Raw genomic sequence first — 27,463 nt, 5'->3', positions numbered from 1 at the left:
GATTGGGCTGGATGTGTGCTCCTCATTTGAACATTACCATGAGGAGTTTACATGTTCACATGTTTTTTAACTGTGTGCAAACATTACATGTTTTTTTAACTTGGCTGCTCTTAGTCATTAGACAACAACATTTTAGAAACAGGGAAATGTAGAGAAATCAATACAAAATGATCTGCATGGTCAGATACCACTGGAGGTTAACAAGAACATGTTTCCTTGACATTGAACCAACCCTTTAAAGCATGACTGTGTAACTTTTGAATGGAGAAGACATTCACTTAGATGATGTTATGTTGTAAGCTTCCTCTTTCCAGGGTAACTTGAGATGTTCTATCACCTTTTTAATACCGATTCCAATGAAAATGAATGCTGATTTCAGTATGGGTTTTAAGCCCTCGAAAAGACTGATTTATCATGTTTGAATTACATAAAAGATTTTATGATAACACTCACATTCATATTTAATACACAATAGTTTATGAGTGTTGTCAGGATTTCTGTTGTGCTTTTTTCTGTGTTTTTGAGCAACAAAACGAAGCTTTTTTACGGCACTTTGATTGAGAGACTTTAAAATGCCACTTTTTATGGCGTTTTTCCTCATGGTAATAAGCCCCTCCTTCTGGTTTGCATAGCCAGTAAGCCCAATGTTTCTGTAACCAATCGGTCCAGAGTAAAGCCAGACCGAAGCAAAATGCAGCAGTGTTATCGATGCCAATACATTGTTGGTGTTCTATACGTGGAGTAGCCCAACCCTTTCCACAAAAAGGCATGTTGATTGGATTTGTCAGAATGTCGGATGAGAAGTTGTGCGTTGCCTCAATGGATCACTGGTAGGGGACTGTAGGCCCAGGTGACTTTAGAAACTACAGCAAGTAAGAGATTGGAAGTGATGTCAAAGATTTCAAAATGGCTTTGTAGCACAGCTTGGCTTGGACATAGTTTGGGCTAACTGGTTATGCAGAACAGCTCATTACCATCAGGAATATGCCAAAAAAAACAGGGGGGCCGGCGCTTAATGGCCTTTTCATAGTTTCCTAACGTTAACAGTAGGCTACCGTCGTATAACATCCAAGTCATACCAAACTGAGTCAATTGTAACATTACACACACACACAGATAGTTGCTTATGACTTACAGTATTTATTTAATCCTCTGAAAGGACAAAAATGTACCTTTGTAAACTAAATTTCAATTGTAAACATTTTTTACAGATTTGGCCTTCTTTGAGAATATTAAATTCACTGCTTTTTTAATTCCTGACCCCGCGGGTACAAAGCTATCGAATGAAAAGTTCAATACATAAATAATAAAACACACCTTTACTCTGGTCAATACACTCAGTGGTTTCTCTACTGCAGCCTCACTTGGTCTGGTATGACCAGTAGCATAGGCTGGCTAACGTCAGCTAATGTTAGCAACCTAGCTTTACATCGATTTAGCAGTATAGCTAGCATTACTTTTACTCTTCTCTACTTCTGCTACTATTAAACTCAATTTTGGTACCATTATCGTGTAGCCAGTCCAGTCTGCTATAAAGCCAACTATGAAGCTCACTGACGTGTGATCAAATGCTAACTCATTTACGTCCCTGTTGTCTATACAACGTCTTGTGCAGGAAGTATTTATCTTGTATCAAATGTGAGGACACTGTACAAAATGTGTTCGATATTACATCTACTTTCAACATATTTCCAGGAACACACTCTAAATAATGATGGTAGCACCACTTCTGGAAAGAGCAGGATCACTCTTTACTCCCTCCATGTTTTCTGAGTCACAGCATCATTAGCAGCATTACACACTCAAATTCAAATCAAACTTTATTCACCGTCGTATGACATTACTGGCTGAAGACATGCTGTGTATTGAAGCGACAGGTCAAAACAAACACTTGCTTCTTAGCCCTTGCTGCCTCTACTGATACTGTGGGACAGATAGAAAACTCATTTCACAACTTCCTCACAGTAGTGATGCTTATTACGCGGCTTTGTTGAATACTCCATTCTGATTGGTCGAAATGTGGGGCCTTCTACGATCTGTTATTTCTGTATAGCAGACCAATGCCGTGAATAACAGACCGTTGTTCTGGACGCAGTTCTGATCCAAGTACACAGCGATAGGACTGTTTCTGTTTAGCGGAAGCAATACAATTATTTTTAAAAGCAATAAAATATTTTTAAAATCCATATTTGAATGAAATGATTGATTTCTTTAATAAGCAGCCGTGTAATAAGCTCGCTGTACACAATCCCTTCCATAAAAAAACATCTAGCTGGTGTGTCTTTAACAGATATAATATAGTGTTTGAACATAGTCTTCCTCTGTCTGACAAAAATATATCAAATCATTTTCCCTCCATTGTTAAAAAACATTTACAAAAAAAGGTCCAATTTACCAAAGGGAAGAGACTGAATGTCTAAAGTGATGTGGGAGCAGACAGCAGCGAGGACATGATGTAAACATCTTGAGTGTGTGTGATGGGAGGAGAATGTAGTGGCACCATAGCTCGATGTAGTGGCAATAAAATACCAGTGGCGGGCCGTGCATTTTATACCTGGGCCTTCACTGCTGTCCTGCAGTTGAAATACCACCTTATAACCACATTGTGGCGCCACAGCTGTTATTCATTTTTAAGGCTGTAACTATGTACATCTTCGTATTAAACCGTTCGGTACGAGTCGTCTGAATAATGCTAGAGCATTTAGAAAATACAAAAGCCTAAATTCAGGAAAATATAATGTTCTCAGCTGGTCCGGCTGTGGGATCCACAGTCATTCCTTAATGACAAGCCGCGACCCAAAGAGATTAACATTGGATTTTACTTTCACAACTTCAGCGTTGAACGTACTGCTCTGCTATGTCTTTCCTCGGCTCAGGTTCCTCTATCATGGTGCATCTCACTCAGTCAGAATGCTCTGATAGTCAAAGAATACGCCCAACATGTCAAACTAAAGATCTGATTGGTTGAACACTATGACAATCAACAATATCGTTCCCATTTACTTTAATCTGCACTGGCTGCAAGTGAGACTCTGCAGGCCTCGGGCCTCTGTTCTTACCTAGAGACACAGAGGTGAGATCTGATTGGATAAAAGCTCTACTTAAAACAAGCTGCACTGGAAGCAGAGCAACTGAGGAAGACAGTAGCTGTGCAATGAGAAAATAAGATAATGGGGAAAATAATTTTAGAAATTATAATACATGTAGTGTATTTAAGAAAAATTATTAAATTATAAAATAGATATTTTTTTCTTTTTTTAAAAATATATATAGCTTTGTGATTCTGTTGAGGCCAGCAGAGAAGGCCTTGCAGGCCCTGACGGCCCGCCACTGTAAAATACTGATGAACAATATTCCATTCTGACCCAAAGTTCAGACTTCAAAGGAGAGCCATTCCTAACACAATCTGAAACATGCCTGAGACAGTGAATCACATCTTTTTTTCATCATGTGGTGACGCTAAGCCTTTAAAAGCTCCTCTGAGGTTTGAGGACCGTCTGTCATACAACCATTTTAATTAAACTATTTGCATTTACCATTGCTAAGTGTTAAACTAGATCTCCTCACGACATAACGTGTGAATGTGATGCTATGAAGCAATGGAAATCTCAAGTACTGGATGTCACAGCTGCCAAACACTTCAATAAAAATGATAAATAGTCATACAAAATGAAATACAACAGTGACTAAATGTTAACGAATGGATTACTTATCGTAACCAAGTTTCAAGTCTCTGAATGATGATTTGTATACAGAAGTAAAATCTACCTAACGAGGAAGAAATCATTCTAAAAGTACGGTTCTTCAACTTGCATTTGGCTGTCGTGAAGTCAGTCCTCATTAAGACTTTAACCAATCAATAAAGTGTCAACAATCCCTTTTTTCTACGGCTACCAGTTTGTTTTTATGCGAGTGTGAAAGTTCATTCTTTACCTTAAAAACAATAGTCTAACAAAATAATATTAGACAGTAACACCCCCTGAGAATCTTGTTGCTGACCTCCAGAGGTTTAACTTCTCACCTTGTTGCAGTGATGCTGTACTGTACCGTTGATGAAAACTATCAACACAGTCTCACTGCAGTTTATGAAATAGTCACGAAATGCAATCTATTGGTGTTGGGGAGAGGGGCTCGAATTGTGTCATTCAGAACAACTTTTTCTTTTCGGGACGACATTTCGTTAAAAACTAAAGTTAGGTTTAAGCAACAAAACCACAACGCCGTGTTCAACACCTGTCACGCGGTTTAAAACCTTTCAGTGAAAAAACCTGGTAAGTGGACCTTGAGCTAAGATTATTTTCACAAACTGCTTTGATATGGATTAACGATTCAAATGTAACTCTAGCTTTTTGGCCCGAATCCTGTTTTCCCATCAGGTCAATGACCAATCTCGACCACCAACAGCTTTACGTAGTTATATTTGGTTTGCTAACGGAATGAAGCTCTCCAGTTTATTCCTGTTAGGCAGGGCAATGTCTACTCCAAAACTCAACCCATGGGCAGCTAAACACAAGCTTCAACATTCACATTCATGTGCAGATGAGTTATATCCATAAACTAAGAACTTTGTCTATTTTCTGGTACGAAACACAACAGATGAAAAGCTGTTCAAGAGGAAACAGAAATATGAAAGGAATGATGAAGGCAGCATTACAAGTGGATTAGAAAGGACTGATTTCAGATGATTTTCTAATCTTTAACAGAACTGCTTAACATGATTGATGATGACGGGAAAACAGATTTGAGATTGAAAACTGTGTTTTAACGTAAAACACACTCTTATGGAACTGAAACCTTGAAAATAGTCAGAACCAGCTCGGCTCCCATCAGGTGTCCAACTCAGGGTTCTATGTAAGATACCCAGACGGGTGTAAACCACACGTGTCCCTTTGTCCATGATGTGACTTTTTACATGGAAAGCCAAGAAAAGACAGGCACGTAGTCCAAACTGTGGCTCTCATTCATACAGTGCACACACACACACACACACACACACACACACACAGTCCAGAAGCAATGCTGAATGAAGCTGGATGTCTGACAAACAGACAGACGAGTCCCTTCTTGTTCAGATGTGGGTCAGAGGTTGTTGGGAGTCTGTGCCTCAGTACTCCACAGTCACTGCTTTGGTCTTGAGATATTCCAGGAGAGCATCCTCTCCTGTGGACCACACCAACAACAAAACAAGCATCACTGGATTGAGTTGTGAACACTTTAACCAAACAGGGATTTTTCTTTGTCAGATTTTCTTTGACTGAGTTTTAAGATGCCCCAAAGAGGTTGAAGTATCCTGCATTCCACAAAGCCAGAAATAGTGAGCAGAATGTATAGTACCCGAAACATGTTTTCTTCATAAGCCTTTTTATCTTGCGTCTCCTTAGGGGGAGCCACTGGTCTAAGCTGTGATTAAACCCATTCCTCTCTTTGATCAAGTTAACACCAAATTACTGATGTGCATGTTGAAAAATATGGAAGGCCATTTCCGGCAATATGCATAAGAAAAAAAATCAAGTATGGGGCCGATCACACCTAGATGCGTTGCTAGAAACGGGTTGCCCACAAAACCATTGTTTTCCTACAAACAAACAAAAAACAACACCTGGCGTGTGCTACTTTCTTGCGCTGGTTTTTAGACGCGCATTAAAAGTAAAATAATTCTCAACTTTTCAGCACCAGGTGCAGAGTCGCACCACTCGTCAATGTCACAATTGACTAAGACAGCCAATCAAATCAAGCAAGAGGCGGGCTTTACTACTTTACCACTGACTTCCTGTTTAAATGCAGGTAGATGTGTGTGGAACGGACATTGATATTAGTGTTAGTTAATCACGATAAACTATATAATTGTCCCCTCCTCATTCAACAACAGAGCAACAGCAAGAGCTCAATGTTTCTACTGAATCATTTTCCCCCCTATTATGTACATTTGATCGCCTGGTTGCGCACGCACTCCTGCTCCATCGGCTCATCAGCTGTTTTGTCTGACTCGCTTTGCTAAGGGGTATTTTTGAAACAGCTGCACCTGTTGCGACGCGTGTTGGTGTGATCGGCCCCTAAGTCATTATAATGAAAACATTTCTCCAAATATTGACTTAGTATCTCAAAAACATCCCATAGTATCTCAAACCAATGACTTTGTATCTCAAAATAATTACTAATAATTAATTTAAAATCCTGTCATTATGTAGCGATACAAAGTCATTATGTTGAGATATTAAGTCATTATGTTGAGATACTGACTCATGTTGAGATACTGAGTCATTATGTTGAGATACTAACTCATCATGTTGAGATACTAACTCATCATGTTGAGATATTAAGTCATTATTTTGAGATACAAAGTCATTATTTTGAGATATTAAATCATTATGTTGAGTTACTAAGTCTGACTAAAATGACTTACAGGCCCTTTTTTCCTCATCAAATTGGCAGAAATGAGCTACCACATTATCATTACTTAACAAATAGGTTGAGTTGTAATTGCAACTAGTGATCTGGCCTTTATGTGTAAAATACCCCCCCCCCCCCCCCCCCTTTATTCCAGTCAATATATCAATGACACAAATGTTCAACTAAAGTAAAAAAGAAAAAAAGAAAAATCGGACTTTCTAAATCCATGCCATGACATTTGTGTCTCTACTCACCGAGGTCTTTGCCGAAGCCGGACTGTTTGAAGCCCCCGAAAGGTGAAGCCACGTCGGTCTTATTGTAGGTGTTGACGAATACCGTTCCGGCGTCAAGCCGCTCGCTCACGTACATGGCCTTGTTGATGTCGCGGGTGAACACGCCCGAGGCCAGGCCGTACTCTGTGTCATTGGCTCTCTGCAGCACGCCGTCCACGTCGCTGTGGTTCGCAGGAGGTACAGAGAATACCGGTTAGCATCTCGAATAGCACTGCAGCAAGATACCTTTTTGATGACTCACCCATCTTTGAATTTGGACACCACCATGACGGGGCCGAAGGACTCCTCTTTGGCGATGAACATGTGGTCCTCCACATTAGTGAACACTGTGGGCTCCATGAAAAAACCTGAAGGGAAATTACAATATCAATGATTAGCTAACGTTAACAATGATGCTAAAGCTTCTACAGAGAAGACCGAAAACAAGACAAAGCTGCTAAAATGAGAAACAGCTAACTTGAAAAGAGCTTTTATCAAAAGTTATAAATTATGCATTTTCTAACTTCCCTCTTTAGACTGAGCAACGTAACTGTTGTAATGTTTTAGCGCAAATGCACCAATATCTCCCTGAAGTTGTATAAAAAAAGTAAATAGCTAGCTTGCTAGGTAGCTTAGTGCAGTGATTTTCAACCGCTGTGCCGCGCCGCACCAGTGTGCCGTGAGAGGTCGTCAGGTGTGCCGTGGGAAAATGTCCAATTTCACTTAATGAGTCCAAAACAATATTATTTAGTTGTTGCAAATACTTTGCCATTTTTGAGCATCTGATCTGCAATATAGTGTCTGGCTAAGTAATAAATACTCTTCCATGCCAGTGGGTGGCAGTAGGTAGCGCAGTAATGACCGTGTTAATTTAAGACAGTATGACGCGCGGGAGAGGTTGCGGAGAAATATTTGAAAAGTAAAAATGCAGACTCTGAACTGGGCCTGTAGGAAATTTGGGTTTAGAACTGTCTTTTAAGAAATTATAATAGAAGTGTTTAATGATTCATAATTAAGAAATCATAATTAGAAGCGTTTTGGAATACATAATTGGAAGATTCATAATTGTAGAAATGTTTTAGGATTTGTAGTTAGTGTGTCTTAGTAGAATTTGTAGCACCTTTATATCTATGCTTGTGAAACTTTTTTGCTTGTGAAAAGGTTTTGCCAAAAGTTGCAAATCCTTATCTTTACATAGAATGTTCATCATAGAAGTGTTAAGCCATAAAAGACAGTCATTGAATGTTTTAAACTGTAAAGAATAGTATGTTGGGAGTAAGGGAAAGAGAGATTTAAGACAGGCATTTACAGATCACACCCATGCGAGGGTCCTGCGAGAAGGAGGAGCCAGCTGGATTTAGCCAATAGGAACTACGGACATTATGGGATGTTTGAACTATGTAAGGTGGGAGAGAAAGAACTTCCGGCCTCTTGCTCCTGTTCCACTGTGTGGGTGGTAACGCTTTCGGGGTGAGCGGGTCATATTCTATGTAACTGTAAATAATGTACTTCACTATAAACCCACACAGGAGTTGTCTCACTGATGCACACCTTCACTCCATTTTGAGGGTTTCCACAGAACCTAACTCCCGATATTAATGAACTGGCAGCCAAGAGAAGATGCCAAACATCTGGCTCTGGCACATATGCATAAAATAATGTAGCCTAACATGTATTCTTTTTGCACTTTGTGCAATATCCCTTCTATCCTGTTTATTAAATGGTGACTCTATTTGGCCCTCAACGTAGTCACAATTTCTTATTTTGGCCCCTCTGTGATTGAGATTGACACCCCTGGCATATACTGTATTATGCTAAAAGGTGTCATTTTGTAAGTTTTTGGTTGTTGGTGTGCCGCGGGATCTTTTTAATGTAAAAAATGTGCCGCGGCTCAGAGAAGGTTGAAAAACACTGGCTTAGTGGCTTGCAACTGAGAGATAATGTTCATCTAAATATTAGCATGTAGCTATTACCACTGTTAACAATCCAAACTATCCTTCATAAAGATACACTGTATAGTTTGGGGAGAGCGAAAGATTTCTCTGGTGTATTATATTTGTGAAAAACACAAACACTAGGAAATAAACAGTTGAACAAAACTTGGCACTGTGGTAATAATTGACTAAATGACTATATTCTGTCGTGAATCCAATTATTAGTTGCACCCTTATCTTAGTCTGCACATAAACTAAAGATTTTTAAAGAAGGAAAGAACAGGTAAACTCAACAGGTGAGTGCAGATACGTCAAATAAAAGCCGTCTGTAATTGCTGTAAAATGTAAAAGATAACTGATGCTAAATTTTAAAAGCAGACACACAGTTAATACAGATAAACCCACCGCTTCTAAACACACACCCTGTGTCCTGTGTGTAAAGGTGACCTGAGTGGACTGAGAATGAGTCCCATTAGCTACAGACATTGTGCTGTTGCACTCAGAGAGTCTCTGTGTGTGTTCTACCTGGCCTGTCCACCTGCTTCCCTCCGTACACCAGCGTCGCTCCCTCCTTCAGCCCGACCTCGCAGTACTCCACCAGCTTGTCCAGGTGGGCTTTGTGGTTCTGTGGTCCGTGGTCCGTGGAGCGATCCAGTGGGTCTCCAATCTTCATCTTCTTGAGCTCTTCCACCTTAGAGGTTGGAAAGGAGGGAGAGATTAATGATGCAGTTCCTTGTTTCTTCCGCTCAAAATGACACTATCAAATTGCTTTATTGGAAGTGCAGGAGTCAGTCCCCTAACTATATTGAAGTCCCCTTTTAATGTGCTGTATAGAGAGCTGCAGGGATGACGTAGTTTTGTAGGTGTACGCGTAAGTTGGCATCGCACTGGTTCCCTCAACAAAAAGCCTTGGAATATGTCAGTAAATATCCCACTCAAGAATTTTGATGTTTTTTTCTATGTCGTAGAACAAAACATTAAAATCTCTTAAGCTTGTGTAAACCAAATACATTATTTCAGGCATCTAACCAAAAATCCATTAAATATAAACCCACTGACTTTAAGACGAGGGAACCAGAAGTGCAAAAAATGCCGACTCATTTCTGTGTTTTAGGACTCGTTCCTGCACCACTCTTATTCTTCTAGAGAAAGGCTTTCTCAGTGTTTTGGCTCACGCACCACTCGGCTGATGAACTCATCGTGAACGGACTCCTCCACAAACAGACGTCCGGCAGCAATGCAGTTCTCCCCCTTGTTGAAATACACGGAGCTCATGCCCTGTGGAGCAGCAAGCAGACACACGATCACAGACAGAGACACACACACACACACACACACACACACACACGATCACAGACAGAGACACACACACACACACACACACACACACACACACACACACACACACACACACACACACACACACACACACACACACACACACACACACACACACACACACACACACACACACACACACACACACACACACACACACACACACACACATACATGATGCACTTTATTCTCTTGTGCATTAACTACAGCTTTCTTTAAGTATTAAAATGCTATAATGAAGGTATAATTATTTATTTTTTTATAATAATCACACTAAAATATATTCTTATTCAAGAATGTTTGATCATGACCAAGCTTTCAGTCGTCATTCTAGGCAGACATTGTGTATGGCTTTAACTTATGAATATTTTCATTATTGATTTATGTGTTATTTTATTCCGTTGATTGATAAATTAGTCTCTAAAAAAAAATTGTATGAAAAATGACCATCATAATTTCCCTGAAGCCAAGGTCAAAGTTTTGTTCGAAAAACACTCCTGCACCTAAACTTATTCAATTTCAATCATAGAAAAGAGCAAATCCTCACATTTGAGAACCTGGAACGACAAAATGTTAATAAATAATACCAGGTTTGAGGTGAACCTTCTATCAATTAAAAAGATGTATTCATTGGTGTAAAAACCAGCCTGACAACAGCCCCTCCCCCTCTCTCTCTCACCATGCGAACAGCCTTGTCCATGTCGCAGTCACCGAAGATGATGAGAGGTGACTTCCCCCCCAGCTCCAGAGAAACCTTCTTCAGGTTGCTGAGCGCACAGCTGCAACAGGAAGTCACAAGATAAATGAAGAAGCATGAAGTTTCACCAGACAGTTAAGTCGACCGAGCAATGAGTTCGCTAGCTGATACCTCTTCATGATCTGTTTGCCGATGGGTGTGGAGCCAGTGAAACCCAGCTTGCGGATGTCCGGGTGGTCGGACAGACGTTGTCCCACCATACCACCTGGAGGACGGAACAGGTTACGCGTTACTGTGGACTATTCCTTTTGTCAACAGATACCACAAAAACTAAATCCAACCATGTGTGGGTCCATCTCTCAATACTTTCTGACTTCCCTCCCATGTCTGTGGCTCTCAGCTCTAAGCCCATTGGTTCCTTCTGAAGATGTAAATCTTCACAAAGGGGCCTGTAAATGTATACTTTCATTTTTTTATAAAGTGCTCGTTATTTCCTAAAACAGCTGGTCCCTGTAGTTGTCATCAAACGTTACTTAAACAGGAGGAATTTCTTGGAGACTATTTCCAGTGGCGGATTAATAATCAATCCACATTTGGTGCTCTAGTGAGGCAGCAGGGTGGTGTATGTGGGATTGAGTCAAAACAAACTACAGTGTATTCATGGTGATGTAGGTACATGTCACCCCGTTCAACAGTGTGGCTCACTGATGTGATTTCAACAACAATGGAGCTCTATGGCTCAGAGGAAGAAGAAGTATCAGGCTTTGATACACACAACATACTTGTTAGGAGATAAATTCATTGTTACATTTGGTCTTTTCGTGGAATTAAGAAAAAAAATAGCATATCACTAGATTTTTACTTACAAATATGCATTCCAGACCCGTACAAGTTTCAGAACACGAGGCACATATAGACGAATCTTTGCGCAACAGTTCCCAACCTCTTGGTTCCGAACCACACACTAGACAAGGAAACTGAAAATCTGCCACACTAAATTATTTTGTTTATTGTAAAAAAAACAAAACAAATGTTTATCTTTTTGAGTCTCTTGAAACAATTACAACAGACTGAGAAGGGACTACCACACCTGTTACCAGGGGTTCTCCTTTGCGTTGAAGTAGTAGGATTTGGCGGCATCTAGCGGTGAGGTTGCAGATTGCAACCAACTGATACTTCTCCTGTGTGCCGAGCATTTCGGAGAACTACGGCAGGCCTACGCGAAACATAAAAGTCTCTCTCTAGAGCCAGTGTTTGGTTTGTCCGTTCTGGGCTACCGTAGAAACACGGCGGTGCAACATATCTACTCCCTATGTAGATATGAAGGGCTCATTCTAAGCTAGTGAAAACACAATCATTTTTTAGTTTCAGGTGATCATACACTCAAGTAAGTATCAGATTATATTCCATTTCTGCCAATGGACCCTCCTGAACCCTACACACTGTTCCTTTAACAAGCGACCGATGTCGGGTACCACTGAATATTATCGGTCAGATTCTATTTGAACTCATTTCTAATTCACCTCATGACCTCAAGGACAAAAATCACAAACAGTAAAAACAGAAAACAGCCTACGTGTATCCTGTATGTGTGTTCATTACCTGAGCCTGGCAAAATGTTTATGACTCCTTTCGGAATGCCGGCTTTCACCGACAGCTCGGCAAACTTCAGCGCCGTCAACGGAGTGACCTGTAAACATTGGGGGATAATGCATAAGACACTCACCGGGTCCATTCAGCCTTGGTCAGCACATTTACCTCGAACCTGGTGAATATTCAGTTATTTTAGCACTAATATGCGAGTTAAAGTGTGTGTGCGCGGCGATCTCACCTGTGCGGGTTTGAGAACGAGCGTGTTTCCCGCTGCGAGGCAGGCGGCGCTCTTCCACGCCAGCATCATGAGAGGATAGTTCCACGGGATGATGATGGCACACACACTGAAGTAACAATAAGACACACAGAGTAAGAAACACACAATCAGCGATAATGTTGTAGGAAGCGCTCGGTAAAACTCAGCGCTTTTACCCCAGAGGCTCTCTCTTGGTGAAGGTCAGATTGCGATTGGGCCTGGCCTGGTTGATGGGGATCGTCTTGCCCTGCAACAGAAAAACCTCTGGTGTCACAATCCGTTAAAACTGCAGCGTGTGTGTGTGTGTGTCCGAACGTTAAACTCACGTGGATCTTGTCGCACCAGCCGGCAAAGTATCGGAAGGTCTGGATGGACATACCCACATGGGTCTTAAGGGCCAGCGTGTACACAGCTCCTGAGTCGACGGACTCGATGGTGGCCAGCTCCTCCTGGTGTTCCTCCATCAGGTCTGCCAGCCTGGGGGGGGGGGGGGGGGGGGGGGGGGGGTCATGAGAGACAAGGACTAATTCTCAGAGAATGTTTGGAAGTCCATTACTGAACGAGTTCATGCTGCCTCTATTTGCTCTCGACACAGGCTCACAAAGTTTAAAGTGGTACATCAGCTTCTCTTCTCAAATAAAAAGATTTATCCTGATTTGCATCTTAATTGGAACAGATGTAAATTACAAATAGGCTCCTTTATTCAAACTTTCTGGACTCGTCCAAGAGTGTCCCCTTATTGGACTTCTGTTTTTAGGACATTTACACAGATATTTCTGGAATACAAGCTAACTCTTCTAGCTTTTGATTCTCAAGTAGTTAGACGCCCAACTCTGCTGTAGTGGGAAAAAAGAACCACCACCATCACATATTCAGTGGATTGGAGAACTTATGCAGTCTCTCCACCTAGAACAGATACAGTTTACTCTTGGAGGCTCAACTGAGAGGTTCTATCATTTATGGCAGCCATTTCTATTTGATGTAAACATGCGGACTAAAGTGGCGTTCCGTCCCAGAGCTTAAAGGTCTAGATTTGATCATCATGGATTGAAACAATCTCTGAAAAAAGACTTCTGTTTTTTTGCTGTTTTTTTGTCTGTCGTCTGACATAACGCTGTAGATGCAATGATTTTGTGCACAATCTTGTGTTATATTGAAAATCTATGAATAAAGTTGGGATAAACGGTTATATAGCCATTCAAATCCAGTATGTTCCAATTGCTTTTACTCACTCACTTGACATTGGACAACATACTGATGACCATAAAATCATAGCCTGTGATATGACCATACTGCTTTAAGCAACATTTGGCTGTATGTTAATGAGGTCTCCATGTACGTAGCCAAAAACTAGTGGACACCATAATGAAACCAAAAAAATAGGAAATTCTTCTTTTTGGTTCTTGATTTTTACACAAAGCAGAACACGGGACATGTCATTTACAGAGCAGACCTCTGCGCTTTGTCCAGTCCCACTGCAGTCCTCTAGGTGGAGCTACTCACTTGTAAAGCAGACTCCCCCTGTCTCTAGGGTTCATCCTGCCCCAGGGTCCGTTATAATAAGCTTCTTTGGCAGCCGCTACCGCCCGGTCCACATCCCCCACCGAGGCAAAGGACACCTTGCAGATCACCTAGCAGATCACAAGGATGCAATGGTCACACACGGTCTAATGATTAATGCGAGAACGAAACCTTCCGTGTGTGTGTGTGTGTGTGTGTGTATTCATATGACAGGGACTCACTGATCCGTCAGTAGGGTTGATGGTGTCGTAGACCTTGCCGTTTTCTGCATCCTCAAACTTTCCGTTGATGAAACACTGGTTTGGCATCTTCACTGTCATGTTGTTTATTTCTCTTGTTGCCTAGATAAAATACAACAGTAGCAGTGCAACAATCACAACCCAAAATCACCAACCTGTTTGGAAGTTAAACGGAAAGGATCTCACCCCACTTTGGTTAAAAATCAGCACGCTCAGTTTGGGCTCACTGAGACATCAAATTGGGGGACTCACATAGTCGATGACCAGCTCCTCCTCCAGGTCCTCCCCTCTCAGCTTGCGGACAAACATCTGGATGAAGTCCCGGAAGGTGGTAGCCATGTACACGTCCTCGCTCTGCAGCTGGACGCTGGCGCACTTCTGCTTCACCTCCTCCACCAGCCTGCACACAACAGACAGCAGCGCTCCATCAGGGCTTACAGTACTGCACAGTAGTTTCTTTAGGATCGTGAAGGGTTTATAAAAATTCATAGGTTTACGTACACCTTTTATTTCTTCTGACTTTGTATTATTATTTGCGTATAAATGCAGGTGTGTTCAGTCGTTGTCGGTTCACAGCAAATCTCATATCTCAGATATTTTACGTGCACATTTATGATTGTATGCTGAAGGACCTCTCGTGGTTGCAGGGGTTCACAATTAAAAGAAAAATGTATTTGTTGTTTCATGGCGTCTTTGAATGCCGACTGCTCACTCCAAGTGATCATTTCTGACCCATGGCTGCACCGGCCTCCTCCCTCACCTGACCACATCCATGGAGGCGGCTCCACACTTGAAGAAGTCTGTGGTGTCCTCAATGGCTGTGACATTGCTGAGGATGCCCTTCCAGATGTTCTGTGATAAATGAAAGCATTCTCAGTCAGCCACACTCTCTTGGGTCAGCTTACAAAAAAAAACATATTCAAGAGAAGCAGAAGTTAGCGCGTGGGCCACGATCAGCTGAACACAGTACGCCGCCAGTAACTTGCCCTGATCTCCTCCGCCATCTTCTTTTCATCATCGGTCAGCTCCACGCTGGAGCTTTCTCCAGAGGAGAAGTATTTCGAGGCAGTGATCATCTTCCCGTCTTCGAACTGCAGGTTCTTCACCAGGAGCTGGGGACCAAACACAGAATGGATCACACACACAACACACGCTGTATTTGACTCATTTCCAGCTGCGTTTGAATCACCTAGCAGCCTTTCACTGTATCTGGAGTGCATCTGAACCAACAGCCAACAGAGGCATGAACCTGACCCCCAACGCTACCTTTGTTTGCTCTGAATGTTTGTTTTGTAGTACGACAGAGACACTCACGGCTTTCCCGTCGCTTCCGTACAGCACAAGGCCGTTCTTGGTGACCAGGCCGGGCTGGGACGCCCCCTCAATCTCCAGGGACTGACCGGCAGGTACAGATCCCCTCAGCATAGACGAGTTGTACAGGGTCACAGACTGAGGAAGAACAAACAGAGGAGGAATTCAATCAGATATTTTATTAACTCGCAATGGTGACATTTGAATATGGTGCTACCGGTTCAGCAAGCTAAGTCAAGATGAACCTAATTTAATCAAATGTTTGTAACATCCTCTTCATAGTATGTGGGGCTGTCCTCTGCTGAGGTTCTGTAAGTGTTTTCTCCAGCTGACCTTTTAAAGGAATAGTTCGACAGATTGTTAAATTTGCTTTCTCGCTAAGAGTTTAGAGATCGATTCCACACTAAATACGAACCAAGCACCTGTTAGCTTAGCTTAGCACAAAGACTGGAAACAAGGGCGAGACAGCTAGCCTGGTTCCATCATAAAGGTAACGACATCCGCCTACCAGCACCTCTAAAGCTCACGGATACACACGTTGTGTCGCATTTGTTTAATCAGCATAAAAAAGTTAACCAACAAATGTCAGTGCTCTGAAAAGTAAGTTACATTTTATTATTATTATAATATTAAAATTTAAAAAAGAAAAGATGCTTAAATGCCTAGTTTAGTGACTCCATTCTTTGAAACCAGAAACATATGTGAGCCCACATTTCAACTCCTCCAGGACTTGACAAAAACGTTTAAGTTACTGAACATCCGCCTCCTACCAAAAATACCAGGATCTATGTCAGCCCTGCAAACCGCTATCAGTCTGACCTCACAACATACAGGGTGTGTGTTTTCTTTGCTGCTTTGTGTTCCAGGAAAACGCACCTGACCATCAACGACGGTCCAGGCACCGGGGACTTTGTCATGGCCGCGGATCCAGTCGTGGATGGCCCCGGCCGGTTGGGCCAGGTTGACCTGCGGGGACAGAGAGATACATGCTGAGGGGTCGGATTCATTTCAAGACCGGGTCACCCCCATTTCTGAGAATGAGAGGGAAGCCCAGCAGCTGGTCGCCGCTCGCTGAGCGACATGCGGTAAAGCGATGCTGGAAATGAAAACCTTCTGCACTAAGAATAGCGCATCTAGATTACCTGCCAGCAAACGTGGCTCCATGTGGCAAATCAGAGAGCAGCTAAGATCAGCCCCGCCTCTGTCTTTCCTCTTGTGAGACAAACACCAGGCAGCCACTCAATCTTACATACCTGGCACTGTTGGGCTACATTTATATAATACAAATCTGTGAATTTAGGAGATATTTGTATTTAATGGAATGACATTTTTCCATGATAAAACCTTTCAATGGAGGATATCAAGCTCAGCCCACACCTGCTCAGAAGTCTATGAATGCAGGCTGCTGGAGGAACTGTGGCTCCCAGGAGGCCAACCACCTCCACGTGTTTGGGGCCCAGCCAAAAGTTAAATACTTTTTAGATTCAAACAGATACTATAAATGGGACTAAAATTACTGAACTGGGAACAATTCATTTTTGGGCTTTTAGATTCAACACCCGCAAATATTAGAAGAACAAAATAATTAAAAATGCTAATACAAAGAAATGGCTTAATCCAGACACCCCATCCATAGAAGAATGGATAATATCATTTATGGAGCCTTTATTATGGAAACAATCCCCTTCTCCATCAGCCTTCAGGAAACTAGATTTGAAGAAATTTGTCAGAAGTGGAAAATGAACTCGTCCTTCATTTAAATATTTATTCAGTATTCATTTAAATATGTTTATTTCTTTCATTTTTTTTTCTTTAACTCAAATGAAAAACATTTTTGTTATGTCTTTGTGTTCTATAACTATTGTAAAAGATAAACGCGTGAACTGCTGCTGTAATGTGATCCTAAATAAAGGAAAAAATTTAGAAAACAGTAGAATAAAATAAAACCCTTATTATATAAAGAGTGACTTGCAGTTACCACTCCTACCCCCCCCCCCCCCCTTACAGCCTTGACAGATCCTTGCTACAGTGTCTAAACCAGATGCACTTCAGCTGTGTTTATGCAGCAGTAACAGTCAGCTCAACACAAGAACCTCTACGTTTTCTATCAATCGTTGCTAATAAATAAAAAGAGAGAGGAGAGATAAAAAGGTTTGACGAGAGATTTGTTAGCGTCTTAGCTCATTAAATCCTGGTGGAGCCACATCCGAAACAGAACCAGCTTTTGAAAGCCCATCCCCACATTTCACTCACACATTCAGAAGCGTCTTTTTTACCGGCCAACATTGAAAGCAGCGACAGCGAATCAAGTCGCGAATAAAAAAAAAAGTCACAGATGTTTTGGTGTACGTTATTTATTTCCTGTAGGGCGGTTCACTTTTGCCCGGCAAAGGCCAGGCTGGTGCTTCAGACTGAACGAATGAAAACGGCCTATTTAAAGAAATCAAATCAAAATCACGTATCCGACTGTGGGGCTACTGTCTGAAGTAAGATGTCTCACCTTGGAGTTGGACTTCTTCTGAATGCCCTCGTAGCTCGCTCCTTCCTCTGTCTGGGGAATCCGAGGGGCCTTCCCGTCAGCTATGAGCTGCACCGACTCCACCTGCCCCAAGAAACTTGTTTTAACATGTTGTTGAGAGATTACTCAAGTTGAAAAAAAGGGTTCTATATTTCATCTGAAAAATATGAAATTCCAGGTGGTTACCATAGCCTTGATGCCCTCTGGGAAGAGGAAGCGGTTGTAGAGGGTGTCCACGGTGTCGTTGGGCTCCACAGCACACTCCCTCTGCAGCAGGATGGGTCCGGTGTCCAGGCCGTCGTCGGCCCAGAACACTGTGAATCCAGCTTTCTTATCGCCGTGGATCAGGGTCCTGGTGACACACAGAACAATAACCCAACCTTGGAGCGGTGCCATAACAGTCTGAGATATAGGATGTAAAGTGGACCATAAACCTGACCAAATGGAGCAGAATAAGATAAAGAAAAGATAGAAGCTATGTGAGACCGAGGCAGTCAGACTGTTGATAGGACTGTGAAACAGAGAAGCCGTCTGCCGTCGGTTCTCACTGGGCAATTGAATATATTCACACATTTTCTTAAGGCTCATGGCAAGTGAGTTTAGAATATATTAGTTTTTCCAGAGCCTGTAAATGGTGTTAGCCCTGTTACAGACAAGTGAGCTGTCCAGGGTGCACCCGCCTCTCACCCAATGCATGTTGGGATAAGCTCCAGGCCCGTCACGTCCGTGAAATTAATAAAGTTTAGAAAGTGGATGAATGGAGCCTTTAATTAAACATGTTTTTTGTGCTCATTTATGACTCTCGTGGTTGCAGTGATTTACACTTTTTGAAAGACATATTTTATTGACTGTTTTATACCGTCACTGGCTGCTGACTCCTCACTACTCAAGTGATCAATAACAGCTTCAATTTGGACGGCTATTAAACTATCGCTTAGCAAAACTGACTCACTGAACCAAGCGCTGAGTACAATGGAGAGCATATTGTTATGGTGGAAGCAGGGGAGCCAGTAAGCTGTTAGCAACCACCGGACAGTTAACAGAGTCCTGCTGTGCGTTTGGCTAACCGAGCTAACAGCTAATGAAACTAAACACACAGCAGGACTAACAGTTTCAGTTCAGAGGAAGCGTTAAACAGACAATATGAAGCGTTACACAGTGAACTGCAGTTTAGCTGCAAACGTGATGCGTACTGATACGCTTGCGGTGAACAATTGTGGTTTGCATTAATTAATAAAACATTACAGCAGTGGTCATTGCAGACACACGTGGCAGAGATTTGCACTATTCTAAGTGCACTTTTTAAAAAACTGAGACTACTCTACAGTCAAACTCTCTAATGTTCAATGAGATGTAGTTGATCTTTGGGAGGCTAACAGTCTGCAGCTTAAATGAACATGTTACACCTAAAAGGAATAGTTTGGTGTATGCTCATTCACTTTCTTGCCAAGAGTTATGATTAGCTCAACATTACTCTCATGTCTGTCCGTTAAATGAAGAGCCAATTTAAGATATTGGATGATTAGCCTAGCTTAGCATGAATACTTGAAGCAGGGCTTCCCGTATGATGCATAGCCGAAACAACTTCTGTCGCTCTTCAACAGGCAGCGAAATATAATGTTCGCCGCTGTGAGAGCTGCGGTCGGAGCTAGTTATCTTAACTGTATTGAGAGGGAACCCTAATCATAGTTATAACTTTATAACAACAATTAACAACCCACAACTAACGCTCTTTAACAGGGCAAAACACCACGACACAACAGTTTGTGACACATAAACAATTTGTAACACAAATAATTGTACATTTATAAAATGTCACCACCGAACTGCATGCTGGGTAAGGCTCACTAACAACAGTCTGCTAACAGCTGGGAGAGGCTCTGTCGCTCCAGTAACGTTACATTAAAGAACAGAAAAGAGCGATGCAGGATGAACAAAGACTGAACAACAAAAGGTATTGTGGTCAGACACATATGCAAACCCCCGACGTCATTTAAGTTGCATGTATGGGAGCATTTTGACTTCCCTGTAACTTATAATGACGGGATGAGGGTGGTGGACAAAACCGTTACGGTATGTAGGTATTGTTCAACCAGAAAGACATAAGACAACGGCCATATATCGGGCATGTCCACACATATGAAGCGCCACCATCCCAGTCTGTCAGCGACGGGGGCCAAGCCACCACCACAACAACAAGGTATCACCGCGGCATTTGTTTTTGTGTAAGACTATAGCCCAAAGTTTTTTGCTTTAAGTGTTCTTGAAGTTCTTTAATTAATAAATGGAACGCAAAGTTATATTTGTCTCCTCTCCTTTTCTTTACTGATCCGAAAAATTATTCGATCCCTGACTCAAAAAACGTGGTACGGTCCGAACCGTGAGTTTTGTGATCCGTTGCACTTCTAGGATTTAAGGTGTCTTGTAAGCAGATGTGGGCGATACACAGCGATACGCATGACACAATAATAAAACGGTCATTCATTCATTCTGTTAATGTGCTGCCATTACCACACAAAATGAACAAAGTACGTCTCCTTGATGGACTTCTACAGGTGTCTCTCACACAGGCTGTCCTCTGCAGTCGTCACTTAATACATAAAGTCTATGGATTCCCTCCCTCCCCTCCTCCTCACCAGTTGATGGCCGAAGCTCCTCTGTGCAGGGGCAGGATGGAGGGGTGGTAGATGATGGAGCCGTGCTTGGGGTCATCGATGACGTTCATGGGGATGAACTGGGAGCAGAAGGGCATGACGTTGAGCTCGGCACCCACCGCCTTGTAGGCTTCCACAACCTCCGGGATGGGCTTCCCCTTGAGCCGCCACCGCGGGAACTTGAACACCGGCGTCCCGTCCTTCTCCGCCGCCGCCGCTGAAAGAGAAGAGGTGAGTTTACTGATACCGTTTAGAAAGCAGAAATTAAGTGGATCGGAGAAGTTGGGGTTCATGGTTGGACCCTTAAAGGGACCATTTTTTGCCATGTTTTTGTTTCTAGGTGACTAATGGGGACAACAATGTTTCTATGGTTGGTCCAGTATCGAGTGAAAGCCAGGCGGCAACCTCCGGTTCTGACAAGTGAAGCCGATGCGGACCATCAGGGGGCAACTCCCCCGGTTGCAAAAAGAATGTCCGATTGTATAGAAGTCTATGAGGAAATGACTCTACTTCTCTCTTGATTTATTACCTCAGTAAACATTGTAAACATGAGTTTATGGTCTCAATCTCTAGTTTCAAGTCTTCTTCAATACAGCATGATGTTCATTTAGTACATTATGGTCCATTTAGAGTCACACAGACCATAAAGCAGGGGATGCTTTAGGGGCGGGGCAACTGTGAATGACAGGTCTCTACCGCTACCAGAGCCATATACGGCTTCTTTACGTCACTCCTCTGCATTCCAAATATGGTAACGTCTGTTCATTGGTTGCAAAAAGTCAAGACGGCGACGGTAAAATTTCAATAATGGCAGTACTTAAACCAATGAGTGACATTGCGACGATTAAGTCCACTTCTTATATACATGTACAGTCTATGGCGAGAGCGCTGCAGTCTCGCTCAAGGAGAAGTCTCGTTCTGAAATCTCATGGCCTTATGCACATTGTCGAAATCAGATAAATATTCAGCCATGTCTTTGAAAATCTGTTAGACTACACTAAGCTAAGGTTTCTGCACTCCTCTCTTAAACTCTCACTCACTGCTGTCTTTCGGCAACCTCGTAATCCTCTCGCGATATATTTCCGAACAAGACTTCTCCTTGAGCGGGACTGGATTAGACACGATAACAATCAAACCGGATCAAGTGAAAGGTAAAGAAAAAGGTTTTATTTCTCTGTAGGGTTCGTTCCATAATGATGTCAGACACTTATAATAATAATCTGAGCCTGTCAGCTCTTTTAGTGGACATACATTGACGGTGAGGAGTTGCCCTGAGCAATCACATTGCAGCTTTCTCACTCAATACTGGACCAATTAAACAATTATATATTTTACCGATTAGTTACTTGCACAAAAAACATGGGAAACTGGGTCAAGGTTGAAAAATACAAACCCGTTAACCCAGATTTTAAATTGATTTCCTACCTTCTTAGAAGAGATACTGGGTTTATGAGGCCAATAATAATACTTGAGAGGTTAAACAATTCTAATAAAGATGGGTTGATATTTAAATTGACATAAACACTTTTAGTAAAGGAAACCTCACATTGGGTTATTAAAGAATGGTGACCATAATATCCACTACATTGCATCAATTGTAATGGAGACACTGCTTCTAAATAACCTAAAATGTCTTTGGCATTGCTGTGCTGCAACATTTGTACATATTTTAAATAATAAGCTAATGTGAAACAAAATATCAGCCCAGCTGACTTACTGGTCTAGCTCTAGCCCATACTTCAGCTCATTTCAATCGTTATATACCGTATTTTCCGCACTATAAAGCGCACCGGATTATAAGGCGCACCTTCAATGAATGGCCTATTTTAGAACTGTTTTTATATATAGGGCGCACCGGATTATAAGGCGCATAGAATAGAATAGCGTCGTAAGCGTGTCTCTTGAAAGGTGCCATTTTGGGGTCTTTATACACACAAGTGGTGTTGGACTCGGAGTAAGCACAGTACCGGTGTTTACCGCGGTGCGGCTTTGTAGTTTACCAGTCGTACTGAAACATTTTGACAGAGCGCCGTGTACAACCAGTATGGATCAACCAATTAACCAATTGATCCATATATAAGGCGCTCCGGATTACAAGGCGCACTGTCGTTTTTTAAGAAAATTAAAGGCTTTTAAGTGCGCCTTATAGTGCGGAAAATACGGTAATTGCTCGAACTTTCAATGTATTTCTAGGTAAGGACCTTTTCTGGAACTCTGAAATGTGAGCTATGAATGGAGACTATCAATAGACAGTTTATGTGCTCAAGAATAAACTTCCCTGAGCGTACTGTGGATACTAACTGCCTAGATTGCAAGAATCTTAAATAAACGCTAAATGTGCATTTTGAATATAGAGTATTGACCTCCCTCCACTTGTTGTTGAGGAGGCAGGAATGTGTTCAGAACCGGAAATAGTAGAATAATATATAATATCCTGGAGAATAAAGGAGGATGACAGGCAGGGTTAGGCAAGAGGCAGCTGATAGCTGACGGGGAATGCTGCTTCCTGGAAAGATTGCATCATACACGGTCCAGATCGTAGATGTTTCCCCTCAGCGCTGCGTCTCGAGGGGCCACACAGGGCCTCTCTCCACACACACACACACACACAGACAATGGAGCCACTATCCAGGAGCATCCACCTCAGCCACAGCACAGGGCCTGTGATGACCCATAGGGGACCCGGACCATCAGGGGCCGTCAGATCCAAGATTCTCGGTCTTATGGTTTTTGCACCAACCCATTACAAAACTTTTACTCTGTTGGATTTTTTTTTGTTATTTCTCGTTATCTAATTATAAGTGTTATTTTATATTATAACACCTTACGAACATCAACTTAATAGGAGGGTAATAGTCAACGTTATCTCCCCTAAGAGGCCCAAATAAAAATATATGAATGCTGACTGCTTTAACTAAAGAAGCCAACGTTGTCAAACGCTACTTTATCGAAACAAAATACTCAGAACTTTGGTTAAAGTCTTGAATCATTCAAAGTCTTTCTGTGCTTGCAGTTTTTGACACTCTGTGATATCATGGACACATTTCAGCCTCCGCCCAATGCTGTTACTTTTTTCTGATCTCTGCCTTATTTTCTTTACTACACCTAACCCTGCTCTCTGGGTCGTGCTTTCGGGTCCTGTTTCTCCATGTGGGTCTACCAGTCGTGACAAGGTCTAAGTCACTGTAAACTTGCAACTAGCTCCTGTAGTTTACAGACCTCGTGAGGTTTAATTCATGTGTGTTTGTAAATATATATTTATGAGGAAATGTGCGTGTATCTGCAGTGTATGCTATCCTTTGTTCTTTTTATGTCTGCCTGTGAAACACTTTGCTGCTCGCTTTGATATGTTTTCTATAAATAAGCTTTATTATTATCAATCACACGAGATGTGTTTTTGGATTAAACCTTTCACAACATGAGACTAACAGCCAACAATCTAGTGTCAAGTATTGGAATTACACAGAAAATTAGGATTTTCTACAAAACATGTTGTTTGTTGTCAAATCTAAGAGCCAATCAGCTCTCTGATCCGGAGACAGCCAGGCATTTCCCATCATGCTTTGGGTCATCCAGTTGGTGGAGAGCAACTGCGGCGCCTGACTCTAAAAACTGCGGCCGCCTCGCTCTCGTGAGGTTATCGTCGACCACGTGTTCATGATGTCAGAGCAAGTCGGGATCAAGTTGGACACAAATCTACCCAGCATGCATTGAGCGGCGATCACCGGTGATTGATTCGGATCAGGCCTGGCTCATCTCGAACGAGCCTAATGTCTGTGCAGCGGGGGAAGTAAAGACGCGATGGACTTAGACAGGACCAGAGATGGCCAGAGTCCAGACTGCAGTTTGTTCCACACTGTTGGCTGTAAGACGCCAACATTTATTCCCTCTCTACTCATAAAACCTGGTATTTTTATCTTGTTTCCTGCAGTTGCTTTGGGTTTTCAAATTCCCTAGAAAGCACCACAGTTTCTCTGATTTATTTAGTGCGACTAGAGGTGGAATGACACCAACCGAGGTAACTCACCAAGGGGGTCGGCCTTGCCGTCCTTGTCGGGGACCGTGAACACGCCCACCACCTTGTGACCCTGCTTCCTCAGGTTGCTGTACACCTCCTGGCCGAACAGGCTCTGGCCTATTATTGCGAGCTTAAGCTTATTCTGGTAGGAATTCTGAAATGAGAGCAAACACAGACACTTTAGTTTCGGCTTTAGCCAGTGTAGATCTGCAGTACTGGAAATACTCGTCTGGGTTTATACACACTCTCTCTGAGCTTGTGAGTTCTGCAGATGTTGTGAAACTGGCAAAGGAAAACCCAATGCAAAGGTGGCCTCTGCAGCAGGCAACTGCAGGAAAGTGCCTTGAGCACCAGGGGGGCCAGAAGAGCCCACAAGACACATCTCTTAAAAGGGACACTAACATAAAGTTGGGGAACTTGCAATAGACAATATTTTTAAAGAATAAATCCTGTAGCTATCAGAAGATATCCTGACTTTTAGTCCCATATAGAGAGACCAAGTCCCCCCCCCCCCACACACACCTAACGGTGTTGCCCATGGGGTCTTATTTAAAAAAAATGTTTGATCTTGTTTGAATCGTGCCATGAACTACACATCCGATGTTTGGCAATTAAAAGCCCTCGTACTTTTTTACGACAAACTGCAACTTTCTTGACGTGCAAAATGATCTTTGACATTGACAAACATAATGTGTGCCGCAAAAAAACTAAAACTAATCGTCTCTCGCATTGACTACCGGTGATATTCTTTTGCGGAATAAGGTCGACTGGAAGGGGCGGGACTTTGCCACTCTATACGGGTCAACCCTCCACTTTGATCAAAAGAACCAACACCTGCTTCAGTTGCTGCAAAGACAACAAGTATTTCTGACTATTAATTTATAAAAAATTCTAAGTTATAATACAACCATCATTTAGTGTAATTAGTCAACTGATTGTTTGGTCTACAAAATACGTCTTCAGAAGTCTTGTTGTATCTGACCAACTGTCCAAGACCCAAAGTTATTAAATTCTTATGTTGATTGAAATAATAAGAAAAAAAAAGCCAAAATGCAAGCCGTGAAAGGTTCATATGCTTGACTAATCATAACTAACCAATTCCCAAAATAATTGATTGGATTGTAAAAAAGCATGAACTGAAAAGAGCAAGGGGTGGGATTATGCAACCCCCCCCCCCCCCCCCCCATTCATTCTTCGGTTACAGTCGGCTCTGAGAAAAGCTATTGGCTGACAGAGAGCACAGCCCCGATCCAGAGGGGGAAGATTGAATCGCACCCCTCCCACCTGCCTGAAACAGCACATGTGTTCACGGAGGGACGTTTCGGGTTTCCCCCGCTCATCTGAACGGTCCTGTCAAGTGTCGAGCCGGTCGAGGCGCCGCCCCGGACTGTTACATTCCATCTCAGCACGTGCTTCGTGATGCATTCAAGCCACGTATTCCAAGCAAGGGAGCAAACGACACGCTGCTGGGACACAGTGCCCCGTTAACAACGAATGAATTGTCAACGTCCCACTCTCCCGTGCAGCCCTGCCGGCTCGTCACTAAGCTGCTGACTGACGGTGTACAGTGTGGAGCTCACATGCTGATGCAACTCCTGCACATCGTGTACAGTAGCTACCGGGAGAGAGGGGCGGAGATAGATGTGGGCGAGCCGGCCGGCAGTAACGTGGCAAACTGGCACTGTTACACCACCTATTCACCATAGGTACACCGTCAGTCAGCAGCTATTCACCATAGGTGGTGTAACACCACCTCTATTCATTCTCTAATTCATTCGCATAATTTATTGAAAAATACAGTCGCAGGGTGACCCGTGAAGACCTCGACATGAACTGTGACTCATTGATCCGTAATCAGGGTCGAGCCCGGTTCAGTCCTCATGTCACAGCCGACCTGGCATGCGTTCATTATTAACAGTATTTTAGTTTCTTTATCTATCAAAAGCTCTATTCATTCTCTGGTGCGGCAAAAGAAACGTTACTCACGGATGAGGTGGAGAATCTCCTTAAGACTTGACTCGCCGTCCACAACATGATGGCGGTGTTTTGAATATATATATATTAAAAAATGAATCCAAAATGCTGCAGGATTTGTCCGACCTGCTGCTGAGGTATGTGCGCTGCTAGACACACACGCGCGCACCCACACACCTACACACACCTGCCTCTATGCGTGTGACTGTGTGAGTCAGAGGAGTGGCAGAGGTTCGGCTCGCGACAGCCAGCTTATACTCGACAGCGGCAGCAGACACCGACTACGTGCTGCTTGGTACCATGCGTGCGCGGTCACGCGGCGCTTGCTTATTACCGCTACGACCGGGCGGTCGCGCGTGGACCCATCGTCAAGGCCGTGCTGACTGTAGCGGTGGTTGATATATGATACTGCCAAAACACAAACAAATTGATTTAAGTATTGGTTATGTGTTCATATTGTTGGCTAGATTATTTTACTTGAACAAGCCAAATTAACTTAATATGTGGTTAAATCCTTTTTAAGTAGGCTTGACATTAAAAAAGACGTATTTAACTTGAAAAATATATAAAATTAGATTATATCATTAATATAAAACATCATAAGCAAGACAGAAGCATCTTAAGCAAGGCTTACATACAATATTGCAAGTATTCATGTTTCTAGCAAACCTAGCAAGCATTTAGTTAGCCATGAGCAATTGTTTGCTAATAGCTAAAGCAGGGGTCTCAAACTCATTTTCACTCTGGG

The 27,463-nt window shown here is 42.5% G+C and overlaps 1 protein-coding gene across 1 annotated transcript; it reads right to left on the bottom strand.

Annotated features, from left to right (window-relative positions):
• Positions 1 to 1,802: 1,802 nt before the first annotated feature.
• Positions 1,803 to 26,963, bottom strand: aldh1l2 (aldehyde dehydrogenase 1 family, member L2). Its single transcript, XM_076076151.1, has 23 exons — positions 26,728 to 26,963; positions 24,751 to 24,895; positions 20,706 to 20,940; positions 18,256 to 18,421; positions 18,052 to 18,153; positions 16,428 to 16,517; positions 15,555 to 15,689; positions 15,227 to 15,352; positions 15,001 to 15,092; positions 14,493 to 14,640; positions 14,223 to 14,342; positions 13,984 to 14,111; positions 12,807 to 12,957; positions 12,657 to 12,727; positions 12,463 to 12,568; positions 12,234 to 12,321; positions 10,803 to 10,896; positions 10,614 to 10,713; positions 9,776 to 9,874; positions 9,122 to 9,287; positions 6,925 to 7,030; positions 6,645 to 6,844; positions 1,803 to 5,160 (listed from the first exon to the last, which is right to left on the bottom strand). The coding sequence occupies exons 1-23, from the start codon at positions 26,773 to 26,775 to the stop codon at positions 5,105 to 5,107; spliced, it is 2,772 nt and encodes a 923-aa protein (XP_075932266.1). The 5' UTR covers positions 26,776 to 26,963; the 3' UTR covers positions 1,803 to 5,104.
• Positions 26,964 to 27,463: the final 500 nt, after the last annotated feature.

The sequence above is a fragment of the Anarhichas minor genome, unplaced genomic scaffold (genome assembly GCF_050575085.1).
Source record: "Anarhichas minor isolate MPS153535 unplaced genomic scaffold, ASM5057508v1 ptg000055l, whole genome shotgun sequence".
Taxonomy (NCBI): Eukaryota; Metazoa; Chordata; class Actinopteri; order Perciformes; family Anarhichadidae; genus Anarhichas; species Anarhichas minor.
The sequence above is the reverse complement of the archived record's forward strand: the minus strand, read 5'-3'. Positions and strand labels throughout refer to the sequence as shown.

Excerpts from the sequence above, each read along its gene's own strand:
- aldh1l2 (XM_076076151.1), bottom strand. The coding sequence starts at position 26,775 with ATGTTGTGGACGGCGAGTCAAGTCTTAAGGAGATTCTCCACCTCATCC. Across the intron at positions 14,112-14,222 it reads TCAACCCTACTGACGGATCA|GTGATCTGCAAGGTGTCCTT; the intron begins GTGAGTCCCTGT and ends GTGATCTGCTAG. Across the intron at positions 9,875-10,613 it reads TGGACAAGGCTGTTCGCATG|GGCATGAGCTCCGTGTATTT; the intron begins GTGAGAGAGAGA and ends GCTGCTCCACAG.